The sequence below is a fragment of the Furipterus horrens genome, unplaced genomic scaffold, assembly GCF_987537825.1.
Source record: "Furipterus horrens unplaced genomic scaffold, mFurHor1.1.pri manual_scaffold_11, whole genome shotgun sequence".
Lineage (NCBI taxonomy): Eukaryota > Metazoa > Chordata > Mammalia > Chiroptera > Furipteridae > Furipterus > Furipterus horrens.
The window spans coordinates 16,158,553-16,180,975 of record NW_028327181.1 but is presented as its reverse complement, the minus strand read 5'-3'; the positions used below and the strand labels follow the sequence as shown (position 1 = coordinate 16,180,975).

The 22,423-nt window shown below is 40.4% G+C and overlaps 2 protein-coding genes across 7 annotated transcripts in view; one reads left to right on the top strand and one right to left on the bottom strand.

Annotated features, from left to right (window-relative positions):
• Positions 1-5,228: 5,228 nt before the first annotated feature.
• TUG1 (taurine up-regulated 1) lies at positions 5,229-15,884 on the bottom strand. Its single transcript, XM_090292497.1, has 7 exons — positions 15,878-15,884; positions 15,407-15,522; positions 15,017-15,056; positions 12,589-14,948; positions 12,192-12,321; positions 10,653-11,215; positions 5,229-8,940 (listed from the first exon to the last, which is right to left on the bottom strand). The coding sequence occupies exons 1-4, from the start codon at positions 15,882-15,884 to the stop codon at positions 14,494-14,496; spliced, it is 618 nt and encodes a 205-aa protein (XP_090148623.1). The 3' UTR covers positions 5,229-8,940; positions 10,653-11,215; positions 12,192-12,321; positions 12,589-14,493.
• MORC2 (MORC family CW-type zinc finger 2) overlaps positions 15,247-22,423 on the top strand; it is a 41,443-nt gene continuing 34,266 nt past the window's right edge. For 3 of the 6 annotated variants that reach the window (XM_090291202.1, XM_090291200.1, XM_090291199.1), the window contains exon 1: positions 15,248-16,425. In XM_090291202.1, the coding sequence (XP_090147328.1) occupies positions 16,358-16,425 (68 nt within the window). In that variant the 5' untranslated portion in view covers positions 15,248-16,357. Of the gene's footprint in view, positions 16,426-22,423 lie in introns of all 6 variants that reach the window. The other 3 variants (XM_090291198.1, XM_090291197.1, XM_090291201.1) reach the window with 2 other exon arrangements.

The following is a 22,423-nucleotide window of genomic DNA, read 5'->3' as shown; positions in this document are numbered from 1 at the left end:
ATTCAATTGTTGATAGTTGTGAATTTGCCATTTTAGTGTTCATAGTTTTGATCTTTTTCTTAAATAGGTCCCCTTAACATTTCATATAATAATGGCTTGGTAATGATGAACTCCTTTAGCTTTACCTTGTCTTGAAAAGCACTTTATCTGCGCTTCGAGTGAGTCTAAATGACAGGTTTGCTGGGTAATCTAGATTGTACATCCTTGCTTTTCAATCTCTTTGAATACTTCTTGCAGTCCCTTCTAGCCTCTAAGTTTCTTTTGAGAAATCAGCTGACATTCTTATGAGAACTCCTTTGTAGGTAATCATCTGCTTTTCTCTTGCTCCTTTTTAAGATTCTCTCTTTAAGCTTTGGCATTTTAATTATGATGTGTCCTGGTGTGGTCCACTTTGTGTCCATCGTCTTTTGAACTGTCTGTGCTTCCTGGACTTGTATGTCTATTTCCTTCACCAAATTAGGGGAGTTTTCTTTATTTTTTCAAGTAATTGTTCAATTTCTTGCTTTCTCTTCTCCTTCTGGCATCCCTATGATTTGAATGTTGGTACGTTTGAAGTCGTCCCAGAGGCTCCTTACCATATCCTCATATTTTGGGATTCTTTTTTCTTCTTGCTGTTCTGATTGAATTTTTTCTTCTTCCCTGTGTTCTAAATCATTGATTTGATTCTTGGCTTCATCCACTCTACTGTTGATTCCCTGTAAATGTTTCTTTATTTCATGTCTGCCTGGGTCTTTTTTATGCTGTTGAAGTACCCAATGAGTTCCTTGAGTATCCTAATAACCAGTGTTTTGAACTCTGCATTTGATAGATTGCGTATCTCCTTCTTGTTTAGTTCTTTTCCTGGAGTTTTGTTCCCTTCTTTCATTTGGCCCATATTATTTCATCTCCTCACTTTGGCCTCCTCCCTGTGTGTTTGTGTATTAGGAAGATCTGCTTTGACTCCATCTTAGTAGCATGGCCTAATGTAGACAAGTGCACCATAAGTTGGATGGCGTGGAGCCTTAGGTAATCACCTGGGAGGGGCAACCTGCTTGAACCAGGTTGATGGGAGTCTCAGATATGGTTTCACTGTTCTGTGGCTGCATGGGGGAGGGCTCAGAAAAGGGACAATGGCTGCTACATGGCCTCTGAAATTTTGTCCTGGAGGAAGCTGTCCCCTGGTACTTGCCCTTCTGCCAGACACTTCACTTCCTCCCCTATGCCACTGGTGTCCTTCAAGCTGCTGCCCCAGTGGTGCTGAAACCCAGAGTGAGTGAGTCCGCCTAAGTCCTAAGTTCATTGCCAACCTTTTAAGAGGACACGCCTGAGAGTCCCACAATTTCTTCCGCTACCCCAAGCCCCACTGGTTCTTACAGCCAGAAGTTATGGGGACTTACCTTCCTGGCACTGGAACTCTGGGTTGGGTGGTCTGGGATCTTTCGCTCATGAGATAGCTCTCCCAATTTTTACCCATCACATATGGGTGTGTGGCCACCCATTCGTGTCTCCACCCCTCCTACCCATCTGAATGAACATGACTTAATTCTTTGGTTGTCAGACTTCCCTATAGCTCAATTTTCTGATGGTTCTGGATAGTTGTTTTGTAGTTTTAGTTGTAATTTTTGCTGTGGTTGTGGGAGGTGAGCTGTGTTTACCTGTGCCTCTACCTTGTGATTTTGGGGTTTAATCTCTTTAAATGAAAAAAAAAAATTTAAATGTGGAATATTTTTTCAAATAAAGTATTACAGAAAACACCAAAGTACAAAACTGAGTTATGTCTGAAATGGTGAAAGATGGGAGTTGAGAAGTAAGATAATGAAGAACCTTGTAAACAGGGATAAGATTTCAGAATAAAAGTTTACATTATATTTTGAAGTAATAGGGAATTACTAGAAGGTTTAGGCAGGTGAGTGACACAATTAGATCTGTGTATCAAAGACTACTCCAAGATGCTGTGCAAAGAACAGCAGGGGAACAGTAGAGGCAGTGAAGCCAAAAGAAGGGAATCACAATAGTCCTAGCAAGATACTGTTCTCTTGGAAAACGGTGATAAAGTGAAGATGGTTTTGAGGTATATCTTCATGATACACCAAGAAAATTTAATGATCAATAGGAATGTCTGGAGTGCAAGAGAAGGTAAAGAAGCATCAAGAATAATGGCCATGTTCTTGTTTAAGAAACAGGGTCAAGGGTGGTGCCGCTTTTCAAGAAAAGGGAACACTGGAAGAAGAGTAGATTTTGAGGGGAAAATGAGGTGTCAGTGTGAGATATCTCTGTGTTAATCAAGCGAGGGGGATACGGGGATATGCAGATGACAGGTGGACATTCAGATCTGAAGATCAGGAAATACATCTTAAGATAGGAATCTGTAAGTGATCAACATACAACTAGAAACCAAAGCCCCATGAGATTTTTGAGTTTATGGGGCAAGAAGGCCTAAGACATAGGAGGAACTCTGAATCAGCTGGGGTTCTCTGACTGTAAGCAACAAAAATCAAGCCTGGCTACGTGATCTCTTTATATGATTTTATGGGGACATCCTGTGCAGCTGTATGTAGCAGTCTGCCCAGCCAATGCAATTTATTAGGAGGACATGAGGCGGTTCACAAAAATTATAGGGAAGCTTAACCTTGAACTTGCGCAACTAAAAGTAAATCTTAGTAATAGGAACTCATATGCCTTTTACATACTATCTCCTGGTAGCATGGCAGAAGAGTAGCTTCCCAAAGTAAAGGTGAGGAGTTATTCTCAGAGGCAGAGAGAAAAGACACTGGGTAGGCCAATGCAGCTGTCCACTAGGTTCTATCCCTTGGCTGCCCAGTACATGGATTCTTCATCATGAACAATGTTATAAATGCTTCCACTCAACATACTGTAGAAAATGGATTAATCTTCTCCCCAAGGGATATAACCTAATTTCCAGTTATCAAACACAGTGTCAAGTTAAGATTTCTGCATGATACTCATTCTCTAGTTCTTAACCCCATCTTAATAATCCACAACTTATAGATTTACTGATATATTTAACCTTCACCAACACACCCATATACATTAGCGAGGCAGATACTGCCAGCAGAACCACTCAGCTGAAATAGAGGGGAAAGTTGATCGAATTAACTTGGATCATGCTTCCACTTCAGCCAGGTGTTAGGGGCAGAGTACTGAAATGGAGAAAGAGAGGTAGATAAAAAGACAAGGCAAGCCAAGATATATTAAAGACTATAATTTTATTACTGCACTAAGTCACATGGCTGTAGTTGATACTTATCTCCTCTTTCACTGTAAGCGCTATATTTTTTCTTTAGGTAAGGTTTTTTTGACTAACAGGAAGACCCAAACTTTCATTCCTGAGATATGCTGGGGTTGGTATTTTCCAAGTCTTTTGAATCCTCCCAGATACCAAAACTCCGCAAGTCTCTTTTCTGATTAACACCTCTGTAAATTCAATCAGCACTGTGATTTTGAAACTTATGGAATCCAACTCTGAGCTGTAGTTTTGGAATTAAACACAAAGATTCATTCATCTGGACACAGAAAGGCCCTGGCTTTTATTCTATGCCTGCATTTAAGTTTCTGGGTTAGAGATTGTTCTTACTTTAAATCATCAAATGCAATCCAAGTAACTAACCATCCTAACTCAATGGTTTTGGCCTTCCTTATCCTCTTTCAATTGTTGTGTTGTCAAGAACTATGTAGTTATCCAAATTTTGCCTGCAATAGGCACATGATTCCAAATGACAAGGGGCAGTATCTTTACTTGCTGTTTTATCACTATAAATTGTTCACTGCCACTGCTGCTCCCCCCCCACAGACCTGCCCCAGGGACACAGAACAGGAATTGCCGCCTCTAATTGTGTCAGGATAATAATGAATTCCAGATTGTCCTTGTTCCTGAGGGTCTAAAGCCTAATATTTAAATGTTAACAATCTCAATAATCATTCGGTCATTTGGTTGCAAGCAATAGAAATCTTTTTGGCTTACAAATAAAAAGGAAACAGTATGAGGAGGAGGAAATATGGTAGTCTGCAAAAGGCAAATTTGGATAACCAGATCTTGAGAACAGGAACCAGGGAACCTGTGGGGATATCTTTGCATCAACTTATATGCTTTACATCAAAATGACTCAGGTCCTATACTTGTCACCTCTTAAGCCTCAAAGTCCTGGTGGGAGGGGAATTTTGACTGGACAAGCTTGGAGTACAAATCAAACCTCAGCTAGAATTATAAAGCCAGAATACTATAATTTAGCTTCACTAACACCACAGAATGGGAAGGAGTAGCAGTCCAAAGGAAAAGTGGGGATCCATCACTAAAGGAAAATGATTTGGGGGAGGCAAAAATAAAGGAATGTCTACTACACCAATATTTAAATGATGGGAAGAAAAAGGAAGAATGTCAAGATGCTGGTGGACATTGTCGGTGCTGCTGAAACTTCAGATACAATGTGTATGTAAATGAACTTAGAGATAAAAAGTTTATTACTGATCTCGATTGCAGTGAGATCAGAATACTCAGATTTCAAAGGAAATGGGACTTTTCTCTCCTTCCTGCAAAGTGTGAAAACTGCAAGAGGTCTTAATAAATTAACATCAGTTGAGAACTAAAATAATCTTTTGGTGACTGATATTATAAAGATCTGATATTCTAAATACACTTGAACATTTAGAGATGTGCTTGAAAAATTAAGGAACAAGTACTGAGCTAAGTTTCTCAAACAAGGCACAGCAATGTGTCAGTATGAGTAGTGGATGATGAATGTTTATCAAAATATTCACTAAGATAAATGTAGGTATTTTAAATTATCTGATGAAAACAGGTTCAGTGTTGAGTAACTTGCCAAGGCCAAACAGTGAGCACCGAAATCTTAAGAATTCTTTACTTTTAAATAAAGTTTATGAGTAATGTTAGTGAAAAATATTCAAATACAGAAATGTATCAAGTTCAAAGTCACGTAATTTATGCTATTCAACAAAAGCCATTAATAGGCTTTTCTATGTATTATAAACACACACAAAATGCGTTCGCACTATACATTTTCTATCAATAGTTTGTTTCACTTAATACAACATGGCCATTTCCCCATATTCATACACAATGAGTGTACCTTACTCATTTTAAGACGTGAATTTTCTTAATATTTTCACTGTGGCCATAACCTACATAGTTTAATACTTAGACCTGTCAAGTTTCAATATTGGTAGACAGTATATTAGGACTCAAATTCAAAGAATAGAAACCCAACTCCAAGTAACTTAAACAAGAGTATTTATTGGTTCACAAAACTGAAAAGTCCAGAGGATATACTAGCTTCAGGCACGGGTGGATCCAGGAGCACAAACATTGTCATCAGGACTTAGGTCTCCATCATTTGGCTCTGCCTTCCTCTCCACTGGCTTCATTTTCAGATTGGCTCATTTGATATGGTGGACCCTGCTGGTTTGAGCTTTTTCATCTTACAAAGCTAAGCAACCTCAGTAAGTCAAGTTTCTGAGCTTTTCCTCTTCCACAGTTCAGTAAAACTCCTAGGGTTGAGTATCACTTGGTTGACTTGAATCACATGACCATTCCTGAATCAATCACTATGGTGAAGGAGATGACTGCTGATTGATCAGGTCTGAACTACATGTCCACACATGAAACCTAAGGTTAGGACTGAAAATAGATATGGTTCCAAGAAACATCAGGGAGTTGTTACAAACAGATGGAATGAATTACTGGTCAATTAAAAATAACTAATCTCAGTGATAAGACCAGATACTGAAGTTTAATCTTTGCTCATGAAGTTGAATGATAACAGCTGGAATTGTTACTCTCTTGATAATACAAATATTTAGAAAAACAACAACAACAAATCATTAGGATTATGTCCCGTACTCAGGAAGCTTATAACCCTTTCGAATAGAATAATCATGTCCAGTAACATACTCTGGATAATTCAATAGTTTCAATATAAGCAACATGAGTCTGAAAGCCCAACTATCTAGTTGACATAATGCAAGACAACTAGCCTCCCAACAGCAAATAGTTCTGTGAGGCTATTCAAGTCAGTGGTAAATTTTAAGTTTGTGGAAAACTTTTCTCATGTTCAACTCTTGCCAAGTCGAACATTTCTCATTTCTGTACTGGTGAATCACTCACCTCTGTATTACTGCAGAAGAGAAATTGACAGTGCTTTTGATCTGCTGTACTCCTTCAGATCTGGTAGAAGGGGTCCCAGGTGCTGAAAATGATCAAATATATACAGGCTTAGAGGCTTCCTCTGCACTTAAAAAACAAACAAAAAAAAAAAAAGAAAAAAAAGGAAAAAGCTGCTGCTGGTCAATGAGTATACAGCATGGTCCTTCCTGTCGAGAACATTAAGTTCTGGTGGGGTGAGGTGCAGGTTGCTTATTCAAAACTCTTGGTGGAACTGGGTATAAGATAGGCTGAGATCAGTTGTAGTCTTCTTGAGGACAGCAAGTCTGATTGCACAAACATGTCAACAAAGGTAGGCAAGGGCTGAGTCAGATAAACAAGTAGGGTACCTTCAGCAGGGCCAGCCATACCAATAATCAGAATATGTAATGGAAGAATACGTAGTTTAATATCGAAGCTCTGTAAATTAATTACCCGGAGCGCTCCAGGGTTAATCCATAGCATTTACTCTGGATACAATTTTCTGACCTTAAATAGCCAGTCAGGTACAGCAGCTTTACTTTTCCTGCTCATTTGCCCAATAATTTTCAGCTCAAGAGGCTATATTCTCAATCCAGACTTGAGGTTCTGTTTAGGAGTCTATGCTACACCTGTGAGTGATAGGGTTCATCAAAATTGGCCCTACTTTCTTTGGTAATCACGTCTCCATCTTCTGTAATTCGGCACATCTCTGGGAATCAAAAACAAGTCAAGACCTCAAACTGGTCGAATGGTGCTGCTGGACAGACTTAGGTGAGATTTGAGACATCAAGATGAAGGTAAGATCCTAGATTTGAATTTTAGGCTTTTTGCTTTTTTAACTATCAATTCTTATACGTAATATTCATTAGACTCTTGAAAGATGATCATCTTCACCTTAAGCCCCTCATTTTGACTAGTTTGGCAGGATTAAAGGGAATGAATGGCAGTGTAGATCAATATCTCTTTCTGTACAGGAGAAAAAAAAACCTAGCTGATACTTTGAAGGTAGTAAAAAAATTGAGTTTATAGATGATTTTTCCTCACAAATAATAGTTGTATATACAAGCAGGATAGTCATTTTTTCCTTTTATTTGTTGATGGTGAGCAGTCTAGGGTAACCAGCCTTAGGCCTTGTTGGATGATTTGCAGACAAAGTCATGTAATCACAATTAGTCTAGTGGATAAGAGATATAAAGAAACCATTTCCAACATTTAACCAGTGCATTCATTAAAGTAGTTGAGGATAGCTGGCCCTTAAGTCAACTGTGAAGTAAATGAGATTTTTCTCATGACATAAATCAAAGTCTGCTTTTTCAACATGATCTGGTTTGGAAGTTCATAAACTGAATCCTTCCTGCAGAAACAGGTAAGTTGTCTCAATGCCTGAGAATCTCATGGCAAGGAATGAAGTCGGCCACTCTGAATCAGTGTAAAACAGTATCAAGACATAAAATTCCATGAACATATCCCCAAGAATAAGGGGGCTGTGGTCTTGTGACATTAGGAAGAAGTAGCAGGAAGCTTGAGTCTTACTGACAAAATCCTTAGCTGCACACTTTGTAATTTTTTTTTCATGTCAGTGTACATTTCCAGCAAAAAAAAAAAAAAAATGATACACCGTTGAGATTCCCAGCAAGTAAGCTATCATGACCTAGTCAAAAGGCCTACCTCAAAATATTCCTAATACCTACAGCTGATGGTACCAGACATCATAGGACCCATCTTAAAGAAAAACACTCATTGGTATAAAAAAATGCCTAAAGGTCACATTTTAAATCACATACATGAGAAAAAATGTTCACTGTCTCTTGTGGATTAGATGTTATATATAGAGCTGGGTATTCATTTTAGAGCAGAAAATGCCAAGCAGGTATGACAATGATGGAGGAATTGTTTTAGCTTTTAAAGGTTTTTAGCTCATTTATCCAGGAAACAGCAGTTAAAGTGAATAAAAACCAAGCAGCATTATAACTGCTACTGGTTGAGTCATAGTAACTTGTAGTTTGAGAGTAAGATGAATGATAAAACCAGGTACCCTTTTAGTTAATGTTGCCAGTATTTGAATTTTACTTCATAGTTAATGGTTATCACTTGCAAATGAAGTAGAGTACCACAGCTGATGATAGACGGTCCAAATGTACAAGTTGGTCTACTATGGCCTCAATGAGGCATCAGCTTCAATACTTGGCAATCCAAGTATTCAAGGAGGATCAAGACTTCAAATTCACGTATTTCAAGTACCACTAGAGCATATGGTGTTTGTGAAGTAAGATGGGTAAGGGGGTTTGTCAGTGTAAAGTATGTATGAATTACTCAGTCTATATCCAAACTCAGGAATAACTGGAGGTCCATCGGGGGTAGAGGGCAGTAATTTTAGGTCCATTTAATACCACTTTTGGCCCATGTAACTTCTTGAAGGGGGACGGACACAAAGACATACCCATTTTCTCTCTGGGTTTGCCCACAGTAAGTATTCCCAAGAATGTTCAGCACCACGTGAACATGGATTGTGTTGGGTAGAGTTACAGATCAGAATACCATTCAGATCAAACATATTGTCTTCTAGGGCAGTGTTTTTCAAAATGTGTTCTGATGAATTCTAGGTGTCGTAAAGAAGTCTTCTTGGGTGTCACCAAGGTGGTAAAGGAAGATGCTTGTGGCAGGTTTCAGGCCCCCCACTTCTGCTTCATCCAGAGCAGCTTCACTTTTACTTTAGGCTTCCACATAGTTTTCACTCAAAGAGCTTCATGGCCACAAAGCCTTTGGAAAATCAATGATCTAAGAATAAGTTGTTTCACAAAATGCTGAAATACAAAAAATAGGTCACAGAAACCAGAAAGTGTGTGAGCAAAGCCTTTGGTAAGCCAAGGTGTTTCCTAGTCATTCCTTCCCTAAACTATGCTACATCTATAGAATTATGAAATTAACATTCAAATCTGCTATCAATGCTCATTGCATGAAATTGGACTTGTGACTATCAGAGAACAAGGCTATTGGTTTTAAGTGACAACAGAACTGCGGTTTTTACAGTCAGCATAGAGCTATAAAATGCATTCACTGCTTTGTAAATATTATTCCAGTAAGTCCATGGCTGGATGACTTCAAGTATTGGTAAGATCTCAGTGGGCCAAAACTCCGAAATTCTAAGAAAATATCTCCTCCTTACCCCTCCTCCCAGTTTTCTCTTCTCTTCCCAATCTTCTCACCCATCTGAGATGCAATGCCCTTGAACTAAATTCACAGCACAATTCTAGGGATACAGAAGTACATAGCTAAATGTCATAAAATCCATCCAAATTTGGATGAATTAACTTTTCCCCCTCCCACCACCCCCATATTCCCGTAAGTCTTCTAGAAGTTCCTTTGACAGAAAAGTCAAGGTAATGGTCAAGATAAGGACTCTCAGATGGAGACATACTAATTCAAAGCAATTATTGATAAGAAAAAGAGAGTGGGGGGGTCTTTTCAAAGATGTAGTTTATTCCCGGGGTTTCCAGAGTAATCTATTGGCATTCAGGAAGCACTGGCTCTGCCATGCTAAGGCAGTTGCCTCATTCTATTAAAATGCTGCAAAAATAACATTCTGTGCTCCATTAACTTAGAACATACTAGGCTAAACAGCTAAATGACTTTTGCTGCAAGCCTTCTGAGATCCTCTTATACACTATACCACATTATCAATCAGGGCGGGAACATTTTACAGTATTTTTACCACCTTACTAGACGACTACAGAAACTCTATATGGAGGATATATATTATATGTAAATGTCATATATATAAATACACATACATAAACAACATTGCTCTAAATGGATGGCTTATTTTGTGTAAATATTAGTTTTGGGGAAAGAACTATAGGTAAGATCTCCGGTGTTCTAGAATATAAGACTTAAAAGCAATCAAACAAACAAAAAAGACAGGGATCCCCAACCAATTAGGCTATCTTTGGGAAGACCAAAAAAATGGACAAAAGATCTGTAAGTAGCTTTGTGTTTCATTTTGGATAGTGTTGTCATCAGATGAAAACGTGTTGTTGACTGGATAACCTACCACCATAGATAGTCTGATCCTAAACCTTAGGGCTATTTCCATGGAATTCTGGTCTAGGTAGTTTATGACATGCTGGTTGAGGTTACCAGATTAGAGAGTTGGAAAACTTTTCTGGGGTTCCCAACCTGCAGTCATTTTAACACAGCCAGTAGAGGCTACATTCATTCCAAGGAGAAAACTGGACTGGGAGTCAGAAGGCCTGGCTTCTACTACTTGGTAGCTGTGTTACCTTGGGTGACTTTTCAAATCCCACTTCCTCATTTGCAAATGGAGATTATAATTTATTGTGATTTTGATAATTGATATTAATGCATGTAAAAGTGCTTTTAAACTGTAAAGTGCGATATAAATATAAGGGATTACCATATAGGTTCTACCTGGATGTCTCAAGAAGCCTTTTCTGGAATCTGACTAAAGCCTTGTGAGAAGCTGTTAGGCAAAGGATTCCTTTGTAAAATTTCTTACATTTGTGTGAGAAGTTCTGGTTCCTGAGTAATCCCCAAGAAGATGCTATGAGGCCTTCACTGTGCCTTTGTTTTAATTCCAGTAAGTCAGAATATCTGCTTTCTCATTCAGTAGGATACTACAGATTTGAAATGGAAAGAGTAGTGTCCAATGACCTGGATAAGATTCTTGACACTTCATAAACTTCAAACATTTGAGATTGTGGGATGAGGTTCAATGCTGTTCTCAAGAAGATGTTGCCATTCTTCAGATAGTGTTGATAACTAAAAATCCCCTGGTCCAAATTTATTATGTGTCTCTGAAAGTTTGAACCGAAGAAACAAAACACACACTCATGGGCCTTTGTTGTGATGAAACAGCTTCAGCTATTTGGCTTCAGGAGTTTGACTTCACATATAGGGTGGTGCTCAATCTGGGTAGCACAGGACAGGAATGCAGGCGAAGGCCACATCATGATGGTTGAATGCTCCTGGGGTCACAGTGGCCCATTGGAATGGTGTCTTCTTCAGTAGTGAGGTGACAGAAATCACCATGGGCAAAAATCCAGGTACGAAATCTGCAGGCTGATGGAACAGCACAAGGAAGATGGTGAGAAGGTTCAGGGACAAAACAGATAACAAATGCATGGAATTACCAACACAGGACTCTTAACACTGGGGTGGGCCAGCTGTCAGCACATCAGTGGCCTGAGGGGTACTAATTATGGACGAGCCTGACTGAGAAGCTGACAGGTGATAAAGGGGGGGGGGGGGGAAACCCTTTATTATTAATAATCAGTGATGATAAGAACATAAAGAATTCTTTGGGAAAGACTGTTTCCTGACTCTTAAGAATAAACTGCCTCCGGAACTGCCCTAAGTCTCATACTTTGGGTGAGTAACTTGATTAGTCAGGCTGGTGGGCAGTGGTTCGTGCGGAAGAAAGGCTCCACAGGAGGCACACAAAATGAATTTAAGTTTACATAACAACACCAAAGCAAAGGAGATGGTGGGCGTCTTCCTTTTCTAATGTCTTTCTCTTTTTAAAAAATTTATTTGTTTGTTTATTTATTTTTAGAGAGGGGCAAGGAGAAAGAGAGGGAGAGAAACAGCACTGTGTGGTTGCCTCTCACTCGCGCCCCCAACTGGGGACCTGATGTGCAACCAAGTCATGTGCTCTGACTGGGAATCCAACCAGCGACACTTGGCTCGCAGACCGACGCTCAATCCACTGAGCTACAGCAGCCAGGGCTTTCTAATGCCTTTCTTAAATTCTCTTAAGAAAAAAAGCTGTCCTTAACTTTCATTTTAAACAGTGTCCACCTTGAGTGGGGTAGAATAAAGTACCTAGGGAAAAGTCCCTGGTCCATGCAACCTTCTGTAATAACCTACTCAACTTTTAAGTTTCTCTTTCTCTGAGGGCTCCTAAAACCTTTTAAAATTCAGAATTAAAAAATAATAAAAACGTTAAACAAAGGAAGAAACATGGCCCATAACTAGTGATTTTTTCCCCTAATCAAGAGTAACCAGGTTATCAAACAATGATTAAGCAAGCACTTACTGAATGCTTATTCTGAGATAGCCTGCTCTCTAAATTCCTTCTTTGTATTAAAAGCTTCATCATATGTGGTAGTATGAGTGGGCAAAGATTCATTAAGAGAAGACCCCCTTTTCCCCAAGGGGTTTGCTATCTGTAAGAGAGCAAAGAAAAAAAAAAAAAGCATGCAAATAACTACTTTACAGGGTATCATATACAAAGATAAAAAATATATAACAAAATGTTTACAAGATTACTTCTGGCTAAAGTTAAAAGACACATGGAGAAGAAAGCATCTGAGGCAGATATTGAGAAAATGGCAGCTTTGAAGAACCAGAGGAAGACATTTCAGGGTAAACAAGAGTATGAATAGAAGTGCGGAAATGGTAAAGAATGAGTCATTTTGGAAAAGAGCAAGTACCGTAGTTCACTTTGGATGTAGTGTCACCAGTTTACAACTGAGGGTCTGGCAGAAACTCAGGACGTCAAATTCCCCATAACAGCGCTGGTAACATTGCTTGCTTAGTCAGTGTCTCTTCTGAAAGTGAGGCCAATATTCCCCAAATTCAAAAGTAAAAATATCCAACTCCAGAGTTCTTGTCATATCCTCGTTAAGCTCTTGCAGGTCCCAGGTCTTGCAAATCTGGAGCCCATGCTGTGGCTACACCGAAAGACATCTCCTTCAGCTAGTGCAGAACACTGTAGTGAAACCTTTTCAACCTCTTATCCTGGACATCTCACATTCTGTCACAGAATTTCAAGCTTTGAGTTCCAGTTGTTTTTTTTCCCCTCCTTTCTGCCAGGAAAAGCATCTTATCACCAGTCTTATGATTCTTTTGCAGTACATCCAGATTTTAAAACAAAAGACCTAAAAAGACCAATACATTTTTCTCCAAAAAAGTTATTTCTCTGGCAGTGAGATCATTTGTCTCTGCCCTTTAGGTAAAGGGAACAGTCAATTGATTTTTTTTTCCAGATATTTGTTTACAATAGCAGAACCCGGTAACGCCTAACCAGACAAAATACACTTAAACTTGTGTGTTCACTTGCTCAGAGCTGTACCATTCCACAAAACAGAAATGTTTGAAATCCAACTGTTCAAACATTTCTATAGTGTTTGTTGGGCAATAGCCTGGAATTAGATAAAAGCAGTGGACAATTAACAAAGAAGCAAAAAACTGGCATTTTGGCCACCTTAGTAACATACTTGCAAGTAAACAGAATACAAAGCAGTCCAGGAAGAAGCTAAGCTTTGAAACACTTCCAAATCTACTGATTTTTAGATTCAGCAGAGGTCCTAACAAAACTTTTGAGAGAATGTTAACCTTCAATTAATAAAAATAACCCCCAACATCTTCAGGAATTCCATGTCTGGTTCATTCAGTCTGTTTCAGTGAGCCAGCTTGCTAAAAAGCCACCTGCACCATTAATCAGCTAGACTTGGCAGCACCATTTAAAAATAAATCTGCTCACTACCAACCACATAGACTAGGGATATAAAATAGGAGCAAGTAACAGATGGGAAACATGGTCACGGAAAATGGTCAACGAAAGAGTCAGAATGGTAGTCAGGCACCAGTATAAGCAGCAACAGAGTTAATGGGCCAAAGATTAAATATGTTTCTTGACACTAGAGAACACATCCACTCCTATTTTCCGCTGCTTTATAGTGGGCGCCACTGTACCATATGCATTAGTCACCCTTCAGGCACCCTATGAGGAAAGAAAGGACTCAGAAAAAAAACCAAGCAGGTGGAGTGTTGTTGCCCCGAATATCCATTATGCACAGAAAAGCTCACATATCCCAGGGATTTAAACAGGGGCTTCAAATTGGCTGTGAAGGATCCCAAATGACATCTAGGCCTCAGTTTCCTCCCTATGGTATAAAGAAATTGTGGTTCTCAACTCTTCGGGGGTGATACCTCCCTTTGAAAACTCGTTGGCGATGGATCCTCATTCCCTTAAAACGCACATTTCCACTAATTTCTGCATACATTTTCAGGGAGTTTGGGGATCTCCCAACTCCAATCCAAGGTTCCCAGATTCAAAATCCATGGATTGGGCAATTGCTGTTTTCTTACAACTCAAAGAAATTTACAAACAGTAATTATCCCTTACGTACACTGACGCTTTATAGTTTATAAAGCGATTTTAATCCCACAAACATCGATAGGCAGAGGAGGAAACTGAGGCGCAGACGGATTACAGAGTGACTTGCTTAAGGTCACTCGGCCAGCTGGTGGCTAGGCCCGGAAGCAAACCCAGTTCTTCCGACTCCGAGGCTTGTTTCCCACCCCGGAGCTGCCGCCAGAGCTCCCGCCTCTCACTAAGGCGGCATAAGGAGGAAAAGACAAAGTAGAAAGCCCACCACCAACCATCCCCCAGCACCCTCCTGTCCCTCCAACTGGGTCCTTGCAGGCCCCGAAGGGTGGCGCCAGGCCTCCAGGCCCGCCCCGGCCACCCCCGCTTCCCCGGCCGCGCCAAATCCCGCCGCTGCCTCCCCGGGAGCGGGGCGGAGCAGCTGCCCGCCACCGCCGACCACCCGGACGACTCCTCGTCGAATCGCAAACGCATAGGCCGCCGCCCGAGTTCTGCGTACGAGAAGAAAGACGCGGCGCGAGCGCCAACGGCCACCGGGCGCGCGCCGCGGCGGCCGGGCCTGCGCCCCAAGAGCTGGATGCCAGAGCAGGAGAAAGAGCCGCCAACCGATCGCTCGATCGACCGCGCGCCCGCTCCTTCGCCCTACCAGACCGGGGAGGGGGGGAGGGCGCGCCAGGGCTTCTTTGAATTAGGGGCCTGACTCCCCGGCGATGAGACAAAATGGCTCCTCCGGTCCGCGCTGCAGCTACCGTCCCGGCTGCGTCGCTCGGCCCGCCCCCGGTACTGTTTCTTTAAATGGCGGAGAGGGTCAGAAAAGCAGGAAGAGAGGCGCTTTCTCTCACGTGACAGGGGCGGGCCCGGCTAACAAGATCCGGTCACATGGACACACACTGTCCACCAATCAGGAGGCGTCGTTTTAGGGCGGGGGCGGGAGGAGAAGCGGCTCTATGATTGGCTGAATGCGCCGCGGAGGCCTCGGGGGTTTGGGGCGTCGGGGAGTGCGCGAGGCAGCCTGTTTCGTGTGCAGTAGCGGAGACAAAGCGGAGGCTGAGGTGGCTGCGGGAGCGGCAGCGAAGCAGCCTCAAAAGCCCAGTTTCGTGGTGCTGAATCCTGTCAACCTCTCATTCATCGCGGCGCACGGGTGACTCGTGTAGCGGCGGCGGCGCCAGCGGCGGCGGAGGAGGAGGCGGCGGAGGCGGCAGCAGCAGTAGCACATGGTTCCAAGAACGCGCTGCGGTTGTTGGGTTCCAATTCCCTGGGGAGGGACAAAGGCAGCAGAGAGCGCTGGGCAGCGCCCGGTCGGGTCGTGCGCCCTCCTTTGCCCTCGATCTGGGCTTTGAAAGCTGGGCCTAACTCCTTCCACTGACGAGAGGCCTGGGAAGGCCTGCGAGGCTAAGGCCACAGTCTGAGGAGAGTGGGGGAGGGGTGCGGCCCGCGTGAGGTGATTTGGGCGGGTTAATTCTGAGGCCTTTTAGTGGGTCTTTGTGAGGTAATTTGACCCACGAGCCTGGGGAGTTTAGGGCGGGGCTCTGAAGACAGGAATCCGTCGTCAGCGGTTAAGAGATCTTTCCGTTGGGAGTCGGTGAAGCCGGAAGTATCGCCATACATACTCGACATCGTGGTCGCCAGTCTGGGGTCTGTTTATGGATCCTGGGATCATTGATGGTGAAGACATGGGTGATTGTCCAGTTTCGTAACAGAAGTTAGTAAATTTCCGGACTGATAAATTTTCTAGAAGAACAAAAAACGGTTCTAAGGAGATGAAGATGGAACAATAACAAAACCACGAACTCCGTATTATCTACTTCAAGATCATTCATATTTCGGTTCACTGAACTATTGCAACTTAACGCCAAAGCTCCTTGAGACTACAGGCTTATGACCTAGTTCTATTCAAGATACTACATCATAGGCTGAGAAGATAACTTGCAGGAGATATCAATTATAGTTTTAGACATCTCCGAATATATTTTGGATAGGTACTCTGTAATCTTGTTTAATTGTAAGGAGCACAGAATCCTGGAAAATTTATTCCGTTGTAAGGTTGTATTTCCCAGTTAGTAGGTAAAGGACTGGACCTCGCCGCACTCATGGCTTTCACAAATTACAGCAGTCTGAATCGAGCTCAGCTAACCTTTGAATATCTGCACACAAATTCGTAAGTACCTATAGGTGCCACTGTAGTCACAGATTACTCCTTTCTTGATATTAGTTGTGGAAATCCTTTTCCCAGCAAAGCTTGTTTTTTCACTTTTAGGGATGTATCGCTGGATGAACTGAGATCAGTGAAATATTTCTTGCTAATCTAGAAGAATATGACCATTTATTGGATCAAAATTTATTTGATCAAATGCAAACTAGTTATTTGAGGTTACTATATCAGCTTGTTTCTCCAGTGTTTGTTAGGAATCCAACAAGTACTGTTCTTTGGATCACCAAAAGTTGGGACTATTCTAGTATTTTGTTTTTAGTGACAACAGCCAAAACAGTTTGGTTAAAACAAGTTTTATTCTTTCTAATGACCGAAAAAAAAAAAAATCAACGAAGATATTTAAACAACAACTTGTGAGAAGAAAATTTTTTTTCAGCAAACAGTTGGCTTTATATTCCTGGGAAATTCGTCCCCACATTCAACATAGTTTTCAGATGCTAAGCAGGAAATGGCAGCTTGTTTAAACCCATGATTTAAACAGCCATTCCCAAAACGTGTGCAAATCTCTGAACACATACAGTGTTCGTGGTTCTTTAGTTCATGAAGAGATTATCATCACTCCATATTGGTCTGGAATGTTTCAGGGTGAATCCTTACACTCACTCGTGGAAGTAACCCATTGGGGTCATAACTGCTTAGTGTTTTAATACATTCATTTGTCTTTTTTGAGATGAAGGTAAGTAACATTTTAGGATGTGGAGAGGTGATAAGCAGCTAAATGATGGCTCAGAGATCTTAAGAATCACCTCAGGTTTGAGAATACAGACTTCAGTTATTCAATAATAGTATAATTTTTATCCTTTGATGGGAAAGAACTTGGAAACGAAACCAAACCCTAAGTTTTTTATAGAGTCTTTGTGATCATGTCTGTAATTTTTTTTTGCTGTTTTTCCTATGAAGGAAATAAAATTTTTCTAAGTGAAGTGAATTGCCAATCTATGAGAGCCTGGTTTTATTTTGCTTTGTCTAGGAAGCTTATTATTGAACTAGTGTGTTTCAGAGTAGTTGCTGTAGAGGTTACCTAGGTAAATTCTTATGCTGTGGATGGTGAATCTGATATCCAGTTAGGTAAGGTTGCTGACTATTATACAGTCTTGGGCAAACCTTCATTATCCTTTATGTTTGAGTTGTCATATTAAGAATTAGCAGTTGAAGGCCACTAGGTGTTCAGAGATGACTGTGCTTTGGAATGAGAAGCCAAATTTGGAATGGTAGACTATTTGATAATCTTGGAAGAACCTGAAAAGGAGTTTAGAAACTGGCTTCTTGTTTCAGCTTGCCCAAAGACTTTATTTGATTATAAAATAATAGTAACAATAATTGATCATGCCAGTTACTGTTTTAAACATGATCGAAAGTCGTCTTTATAGCAACACAGCTGATATTATTCCAATTTTGTATTTGAGGAAACAGGCTCAGTTTTACCTTTAAGGGCTTCTTTACTTGTCTATACAGGAAAGGATTTACTTCTCGCTTTATATTTTAATTGATTTTAGAGAGAGAGAAAGAGAGGGAGGAACATCAGTTTTTTGTTACACTCAACCATGCATGTATTGGTTGATTCCTGCAGGTGCCCTGACCAGGGATTGAACCCACAACCTTCAGTTGTGGTGAGGCAACGCTTTAACCAACTGACCCCCTCTGGCCAGGACTACTTCTCACTTTAAAAGTCTGCAATTTTTAACTCAGTGAGCCTCTAATTTGAGGATTCTGGGATATTTCTCTGCTTGTTTTGCTATTTTATAGCTTATTAACATTAGGTGGACAGAGCCAAAGCAAAGGATTGAACCTCAGTTAAATCACTTGTTTAAAGTGATACTGGAAAATTTTTTTAAAAATTTTATTTTTAGAGAGAGGGGAAGGGAGGGCGGAAGGGAGGGAGAGAAACATCAACATGTGGCTGACTCTCGTGCGCCCCCAGCTGGGGCCCTGGCTTATAACCCCAGGCATGTGCCCTGACTGGAAATCGAACCAGTGACCCTTTCGTTCGTAGGCCGGCGCTCAATCCACTCAGCCACACCAGCCAGGGCGATACTGGAGAATTTTTTGTGAATTTGATTTACCAATGATAAACTGGAATTACCTGCTTGCATAGACATTTGAGGTTTAGATGTATCATTTTGGAAGCTCTGGAATATTTGGATCACACCATTGAATTCATCTACTTTTAAATATGTGCAGTTGTGCCAGAAGAAAATATGAACCCTAGAACAAGATAAAGTTCCTGGTTTGTAACTCATTTCAAGAGATATCTTTAATGTGGTGACCTGACTAGAAGTTCATTTCTAGAGGAAACAATTTAAAAATTTCCTTTTTCTTTTTCTTTTTAATTGATTGGCGAGAGATGGAAGCATTGATTTGTGCATTCATTTGTTATTTCTTGTATGTGTCCTCACGGGGGATCAAATCCAACTTACCAGGATGATGCTATAATTAACTGAGCTACCCAACCATAAATTTTCTTAAGATGTGACTTGGTACTCTTAATGATGGTAGGTGTATATCTTCTGTAATAAGTGGTGAAATATTACCTTCAGAGAAGGGGAAATTTGTCTTACGGTACCTTCTCCTTTGTTGTGTTAAAAACAATATCACTTTAGGGTGTCTGGGATCTACAGTATAGCCATATGGTTAATTACGAAGGAAACGGCCCTTTCCTTACTTCCTAGTTAATGGAGAGTTGCAAGCAGAGCCCAGGTTAGATGGGTGGAAATCAGTGTGATGCAGTGGAAAGATCATGGGTTTGAGAGCATGCCAAGCTTGGATTTGATTGCTTCTTTGAGTCTCAGTTTCTTCATCTAAAAAATGGGGCTAATTCAATATTTCTGAGTATTATGTAAAAAAATGTTTATAAAGTAATTAGCTCTTACATGGTACATAGCGAACATTAAATAGATGGTGACCATTCTATTTATGTTAGCTTATATAAACCAAAGTTGGTGGAAGCATGGTAGCAATATTTTCTTTGGTGCTAATCATTAGGCGAATAAATTCTTAGATTATAGAGCAGCGGTTCTCAACCTGTGGGTCGCGACCCCTTTGGGGGTCGAACGACCCTTTCTTTCACAGGGGTCGCCTAAGACCATCGGAAAACACATATATAATTACATATTGTTTTTGTGATTAATCACTATGCTTTAGTTATGGTTGGGGGTCTCCACAACATGAGAAACTGTATTAAGGGTCGCGGTGTTAGGAAGGTTGAGAACCACTGTTCTAGAGCATCTGTTAGAGATGGTGAACAACTTTGTGTGTGTGTGTGTGTGTGTGTGTTAGGTCGGTGGTAACTGCTGATGGTTATTTCTCTTGGTTACCATAAGCATTAAGATTTAAAGCAGGCATGGGAAATTCTCAGGGTAACACGAAAGTCTTAGGATAATTTCTTTTAATACTGGATATTGCTAGTATAAGATGATAAAAGTTAGGGTTTTTAGATAAAAGGAGTTTTATGCTGTTAACTGCTCTTTGGTGGCCAGTTTTGTGACTGATAGTAGAAAGTTAATGAGCAATCTAGGTGTAGTGGTTGTGATGGTCCTTTGGGATAAGATGCATATTTTAAGTCACTCTTTACAGTAATGCTAAGTGGTATGTTAGAGCACGATGCTTAAGTATAAGATGTCTACTGTCTGTCTGTTCCTGTTGGCACATGTGATAATTTTTATCTTGGCTATATGATATTTTTTGATTGTTTTATTCATATTTAAATTGAATATAGAGGAACCTGTTAACATGAGACATTATTTCTCATGACTTATAATTCTGCTGAAATGTAGATTCTTACTCTATATTAAAACCATATGAATGTAAAATGGTTGCCCTAGACTTTCTCAGCTTTATTTTCTATCTATTAGGGCAGTTAACTATTGTCAACATATCCAGGAGCTCAGCTGGTTTAAGTTTAGGCTGAATATGAATTGGGAGACTGTTTCCTTACAAAGTAAGTAAGTTTACATGTGAGTTTGTCACTGGAAATGCTGAGCCTCAAAACAATTTTCTTTGCAGCACAAATGGTATAAAAACCTCGATCAGTTGAAAGTAAGAATTTATTAAAATATTTTCCCAGATAGTAGACCTTTCTTGGATCACAAGCAAGTAAACGTTAGGTCTGTGAAGAATTTCTCTTGATAGTTATTCAAATATCCCTACTTCAAATAATAATTAGTAATGAGTGCATCTCTTTAAATCGTCGTCATCGTCGTTGGCAGCCGTCCGTCTCGAGAGACGATGGTGTAGCTTCTTAAGAGTCTACCTGCACCGCCGAGAATGGCTGTGCAGTCCGACTCGGGAGTGACACGGTATCTGTCTCCTCCCGTGTTGAATCGACATCTTACGATGACGCTGGAGTGTTCTCTCCAGTGAAGCTGAAGCTACAGAGCCTGGGCAGGGTGATATGGAGGGTCTGCTGTTGCCCATGCAGCAGACCCCCCCTCTCTTCGCAGCTGAAGGGTCCAAGGGAAAGACGGAGTCAATACAGCTTGGCTTCAGGTGCGCCGCAGGAGTTGCCGGTGTTGACTACAACGTCAAACCGCCTTAGGGACTCCGGCTCCGGATTTTCTGTCGGGGTTTACTCCCCTAGCCTTTCCCCTGAAGAGGTATGCCACAAGGCAGCGGAGGTTTTTTGGAGTCAGAGTTTTCCTTCTCTGATCTCTTTAAATAGTATTTGATAAAAAGGGAGGACACAGTTGGTATGTTTTTGGTTTTTGTCATTTTAAGAGAGATTTAGAATTCTGGCTTTAGCATGTGTCAGTAGGACCCATCATTAATCAGTTGGAGGACTAGAGAAGATTCTGAGTTTTGTCTCTGACTTTATCAACAGTTGTCACAAAAGGCCCCTTTTATGATGTATCAGTACACATCACAAAAGTACCCATTAGTTACAATTTCTTTCTTTTTCCTTTTTTCTTGTTTTTGGGGAAGGGAGAGAAAGAGGGGGAGAGAAACATCAATGTGAGAGAGAAACATCAATTGGCTGCTGCTTGCACAAGCTCCATCCAAGGATGGAATCTATAACCTAGGCATTTACCCTGACTGGGAATCTAACTTGTGACCTTTTTGGTTTTGACCAACTGAGCCGTACCTGCCAGGGCCCCCTTAGTTACATTTTAAAGATATCTGTTAACTTATATGAAATACAGAAGTATGGAACAGCATTGATACAGTGTGGAACAAGGAAGGTTATTTGGAATATTCGTTTTTAATTCTAAATGTACAAGGCACATTTCTAAACATTGTATAAAAGGTAGTGAAAACTTAGCCAGAGGTAGTTTATTCATGCCCTTTTGAGATCTTACTATTGAATTTTAAATGTCTCGTTTTTAATATGAGGCAATCAAAAATATGTATTGCTGAGAAGCAGTTGCTATTTCTTTTTTTTTCCTTTGCCCTGATGGCAAAGGCTGTCAGAATTAGTTTTCCAGATTATTCATATTCACCTTTCTCACTACCAAAGGCCAGATACTTCATTTTTTAATTTAGTAATCCAGAGATTTCTGCTTACAAGTTGTCTCATTCTTACTATAGTTGTTTATTATTCTTGTTTTTTTCCAGGAACTATGTTTCTGAGATTCCTTGACTTAAGTTAGAATACTAATTCTTAATTGAGATAAGAAATATTGCAACAATTTCTTTTATATTTTTATATAACAGTGCTCAAAATTTTAAAAAAATTGAGAGTATAAATATAAAAAAGCTAATTCACTTTGTAAGTTTCTAAATCAGTTCTAAGTCAGGAAATGGCCGGTTGAAAGCTCGAGAGCAAATGTTAGATATATTTTTAACTTATGTTACCTTCAACAAATCTCAATTTTCTGGCTTATTTTTTAGTGAAATAATATACAGAATACTTATTTGTATTTCAGTTGATAATTTGAAGAATTTAATAAGATTCTAGAGGCTTAAATATTTTTAACTATTCAAGATATGGATATTTTATGCAGGTGTTTTT

What these genes read in the sequence shown, in the direction of transcription:
- TUG1 (XM_090292497.1), bottom strand. An exon ending in CGCCGCTACACGAGTCACCC is followed by an intron (nt 15,057 to 15,406) that starts GTGCGCCGCGAT and finishes CGCCATTTAAAG; the next exon opens with AAACAGTACCGGGGGCGGGC. An exon ending in CGAGCGACGCAGCCGGGACG is followed by an intron (nt 14,949 to 15,016) that starts GTAGCTGCAGCG and finishes CCTAATTCAAAG; the next exon opens with AAGCCCTGGCGCGCCCTCCC.